This window comes from Pinus tabuliformis, chromosome 3_2 (assembly GCF_031772625.1).
Source record: "Pinus tabuliformis cultivar Carrire ecotype Pingquan chromosome 3_2, CPIR1, whole genome shotgun sequence".
Taxonomy (NCBI): Eukaryota; Viridiplantae; Streptophyta; class Pinopsida; order Pinales; family Pinaceae; genus Pinus; species Pinus tabuliformis.
In genome coordinates, this window is record NC_142302.1 from 678,298,985 (window position 1) to 678,303,987 (window position 5,003).

The 5,003-nt window shown below is 41.4% G+C and overlaps 1 protein-coding gene across 1 annotated transcript; it reads left to right on the top strand.

Moving 5' to 3' along the window:
* The first annotated feature begins 417 nt into the window (after window positions 1-417).
* On the top strand, window positions 418-4,709 carry LOC149182461 (uncharacterized). The gene is made up of 7 exons (XM_089414563.1): window positions 418-609; window positions 745-843; window positions 936-945; window positions 1,446-1,796; window positions 3,101-3,323; window positions 3,638-4,247; window positions 4,407-4,709. The coding sequence occupies exons 1-7, from the start codon at window positions 418-420 to the stop codon at window positions 4,707-4,709; spliced, it is 1,788 nt and encodes a 595-aa protein (XP_089270689.1).
* Window positions 4,710-5,003: the final 294 nt, after the last annotated feature.

Genomic DNA, 5,003 nt, shown 5'->3' on the forward strand with positions numbered 1-5,003 from the left:
ATATTACTCCTCGATCACAAAGCCCACACCATCTTTCTCGCTAAAGAAATGCGTTGTGTGATCCACCTCCTGTGGGACGGGGATACACCTCACGATCCATGGATATTCCCTGAGCAGTCACGTACTTGAGAAACATAGCTTGCGGTCCGATGGCCTCTGGGTTCTGTGGCCTAAGAACAATGTTGTGAGCCTTTAATCCAGATATCCTCAACAGACCCGAAATCACTTCATTTTTAGAAGAACAGCTCGTCGAGGAGCTCCAACAGAGCTTAGGTCCAAACTGAATCACCCGCCCATTGTCAGGCTTCCAGAGATACCATATGCGCTAGATCTTCAACCACGAAACAACAAATCTTGTGCACATTGTACACGGCACTAAGAAAGGTTCGCACCACATCGATTCTGTCAAATAACTGAATGGCCCCGTCTCCACATAACAAACGTTCTTCTATACTGTCTCCAGAAGGTCCGGTTCAGGAATCAAACGCCCTCCGGGGAAAAATTACAGAAGGTTTATTACTCACTGGTTTATGTAGCATGCGAATTATATACCATTCAGGTGCAACGCATATACCAAAGCATTCAATAAAACTGTTGATATTCCACAGCGTATAACATTTCAATAAGCGCACAACAGTTCATATTCCATTCAACGTTCAATAAACCATTCAATGAACCAAACGATGATTCCACTGGACAGCGTTACGCATACCATTCAATATCGAACCATAACGCATTCAACAGGAGCAGTTCAGGCATTCAAACCAGGCAGTCAGAGAGCGCAGAGATACCATGTCAGAGGAATATCAGACAGAGAGCGTAGGGATGGCAGATAGAGGTCAGGTAACATTTATCTAACAAACCAGGACGTGTCGGAGTGCTCAAGTAACGTTCAACTAATACAGAATTTCATAATGGAAACGTTGGACGTGCAGGAGTGCTCAGGTAACGTTCAATCATATATAGGCTGAGGAGGCGGTATAGGTCGGGCGTTAACCAAACAGCTCAAGTCATAAAAATTTCGACATTTCACACTCAATCATGCCATTCTCGCAGCAATGCACGCAGTCTGATGCGCTCAGCTTCGATGTTTTAGGTTGTCAGGGGCGTTAGGTAGCCAGTAGTGGTATTAACAGGGTGCAGCTAAAATTTAGCTGAATAAATATTCATGAGAAAATATTCATGAATTACATGGCATAAATAAACTGCACAGAAAGGCCAAAAACAAATGGCTCAAATTACTTATGCAGGGCAGGAATGCGCCTGCCCTGATACCATGTTAAACACACATGGACAGCAAGAGAGATATGAAAGATAAAACATGCAATACATTTTTTATTAACATGAGATATACATTTATAGTACAATATGTGACTCTTGGGTTTCAGATCCCAAGGTCTCTTGGACTGCTTTGGTCTATTCGGCTTCCACACTAACCCATTTAGGATTAGGTGTCCAACAGCAACAAAAAGTCATAAATGGCAGAAATAATCAGCAAAGGACTTTCGGAAAATTTGCAAGAAATTTACCCAGAGCTCAGACATACACCGAGAATAGACAACCTGAAGGAGTTAGCAGAAATGCTACTGAACAACCACCAAAGCCACCACTGCAATGTTGGGGATGTGGGGAAGCGCATTATTACAAAAACTACCCGCACAAAGCTCGAACTGAACAACTTTCGAACATGCAAGAAGCCTCTACAGTAGGAGATATCGCAAGGAGCATGCCCAGAATTAATGCTGCCTTGGATGATCATCAGGCGGAATACCAGCCCACCATGATCAAATGTGAAGGTATGATTGTTGATCAACCTATTTATGTTTTATTTGATCTCGATGCTAGCCTAAGCTACATTAGTCCTAAAGTGGTAGAAAAATGTCAGCTGCAAAGCAGTAAATTTAAGAAGTCTTGGCTAGTTCAACTAGCCACCGGAACAAAAAGGAAGGTGTCTGCAAAAACATAAAACTGCCCTATAACAGTTTCAGGACAACCCATCCAGGTTGATCTGAATATCCTTCCCCTAGGTTCGTATGATGTATTAATAGGGATGGACTGGTTGGAAGGTCGCTGGTCCCTGGTGGATTGCAAAGAAAAATCTGTAAGTTATCTTACTGAGTCAGGACAGCGAAAATAAATTCAAGGAATAAAAAAAAAAAAATCAAATTACGCCCTATTACGGCTAACCAGCTCGAAAGATGCATAAGGAAAGGCTGTCAGATCTATGTTGTCCAGGTAGGGTACAACAATGACAAAAATAAGATGACCTCCTTAGAGAATATTCTTGTAATTCAGGATTTCATACACGTATTCCCTAAATCCATCCCTGGTTTGCCGCCAATACGAGATATCAACTTTACCATTAAGCTAGTGCCTGGAGCAACCCCTGTTTCGAAATCCCCCTACCGTATGAGCATTCCTGAGTTAACAGAACTTAAAATGCAACTTCAGGAGCTATTAGATAAAGGGTACATTCGCCCTAGTGTGTCCCCTTAGGGAGCCGAAGCGTTATTTGTATGAAAAAAGGATGGAACCTTAAGATTGTGCATTGATTATCGTCAGCTAAATAAGCTGACCATCAAGAATAAGTACCATTTACCTCGTATCGATGATTTATTTGATCAAGTGCAAGGAGCTAGCGTGTTCTTGAAAATCAATTTAAGGTCTGGTTACCACCAGATCAGAATAAAGGATGAAGATATCTGCAAAACTGCATTCCGAACTCGTTATGGACATTACGAGTTCGTGGTACTGCCTTTCGGCCTTACCAATGCTCCAGCCACTTTCATGAGCCTAATGCACAACATTTTCCAACCATTTCTAGATAAATTTGTACTGATTTTTATTGACGATATACTAATCTATTCAAAAAATCAAGAGGAACATGAGCAGAACTTGAGAACAATATTGCAGATTTTGTGAGATAACCAGCTATACGCAAATTTTAGCAAGTGCGATTTTTATAAAAATCAAATCCAGTACCTAGGCCATGTTATATCAGTAGAAGGAATAGCGGTGGATCCAGAGAAGATCAAAACTATTATGGAATGGACCACACCGAAAAACGTTGCTGACATAAGATCCTTCTTGGGCTTGGCAGGGTATTACCACCGATTTATTAAAGGCTTTTCAAAAATAGCCTTTCCGATGACTTCACTTCAGAAAAAGGGGCGTGCTTTCCACTGGACAGCGGAATGCCAGCAAAGTTTTGAGCAGCTAAAACAACTGCTTACAACCGCTCCAGTGCTGAAAGTAGCAGATCTAGAAAAATCCTTTGTAGTATGCACAGATGCAAGTAAAGAGGGTGTACTCAGGAAGGAAAGGTCATTACCTATGAGTCACGCAAACTGAAGGATTATGAACAACGCTACTCTGCTTACGATTTGGAGTTGACCGCGGTAGTGCATGCATTAAAAATGTGGCAACACTACCTTCTAGGGAAGAAATTTCTGTTATTAACTGACCACAACAGTCTGACCAATTTCTTTAATCAGTCTAGTTTAAATGCGCAGTAGGCCAGATGGACCACATTCTTGAGTGAATTTGACTTTGACATGAAGCACCTCAAAGGAAAAGAAAATCGGGTAGCATATTCTTTAAGCAGAAAAATACATTGCATCTATGAAGTACATTTCAGTCAAGCACAATCTAACCTACCAGAGGTTATCCGAGAGGCATCCCTCAAAGATCCAGAATATGCATTCCTATGGCAGCAAGCTTCGGAAGCTCAGGCAAAAGGGGAACAGTGTGAGTATGCAATTAACCCCGACAAATTGTTAACATTCAGAAATAGAATTTATATTCCTAACCAAAACTCTGTGAAGCAGATGTTATTAGATGAGTTTCATAGGAAGCCTTACGCCGCCCACCTAGGATACCAGAAACTATTTTCAGCTATCAAGAAAAGTTATTTCTGGCCAGGCTTAAGAAAATATGTGGCTGAATATTTATCCAAATGCTTAGAGTGCCAATTGGTGAAGGCGGAACATCAACATCCTGCGGGTCTGTTGCAACCATTACCCATTCCAGAATGGAAATGGGAGACAATCACTTTAGATTTTATCACTGGATTACCTCGTACTAAAAAGAAACATGACTCAATCATGGTTGTGGTGGACAAGCTGAGCAAGACCACTCATTTCATTCCTGTAAAATCCACCTATAAAACGGTGGAGATTGCAGACATATTTATGAGAGAAATCTTCCGACTACACGAGATACCCCGAGTGGTGATCTCCGACAGAGATGTAAAATTTACATCCGCTTTCTGGAAAACTCTCTTTGCAGGGTTGGGTACCCAAATCCATTTCAGCACTACCTACCATCCCCAGATAGATGGTTAGACAGAGTGAGTGAATCAAGTCTTGGAAGACATGTTGAGAATGTTTGTAATGCAACAACCGCAGAAGTGGGAGGATTACCTCCACTTGGTAGAATTCGCCTACAATAATGGACATCACGAATCATTGGGTATGAGCCCTTTCGAAGTACTATATGGAAGAAAGTGTCGAGTACCCACGGACTGGAATAGTCCGGATAATAAATTAGCATTGGGCCCTGATATGTTAGTGGAAATGGAGGCCACCATTAAGAAGGTTCGCCAGAACTTAAAGGCGGTGCAGGATAGGCAAAAGGTGTACGCAGATAAGAAGAGGACTCATAAAGAATTCCAACTGGGGGATCACGTGTATTTGAAGGTTAAACCCTAGAAAAGCACCTTACAATGGAAAGGTTGTGTGAAGTTGGCACCATGGTACTGTGGACCTTTTCAGATTTTAGAACGGATTGGGCCCATGGCATACAAGCTAGGACTTTCGGGCCACATCTAAGCCCACAATGTCTTTCATGTATCCTTATTAAAAAGATATGTATATGACCCTCAACATATTATTAACTGGGAAAGTATTCAGGTAATGATAGAATGGAATCAATATGTTAAGAATTGTTGTTTTAGGAATTTTTCTAACAGCGCATATGAGTATAAACAATTTCATTCCTGAGAT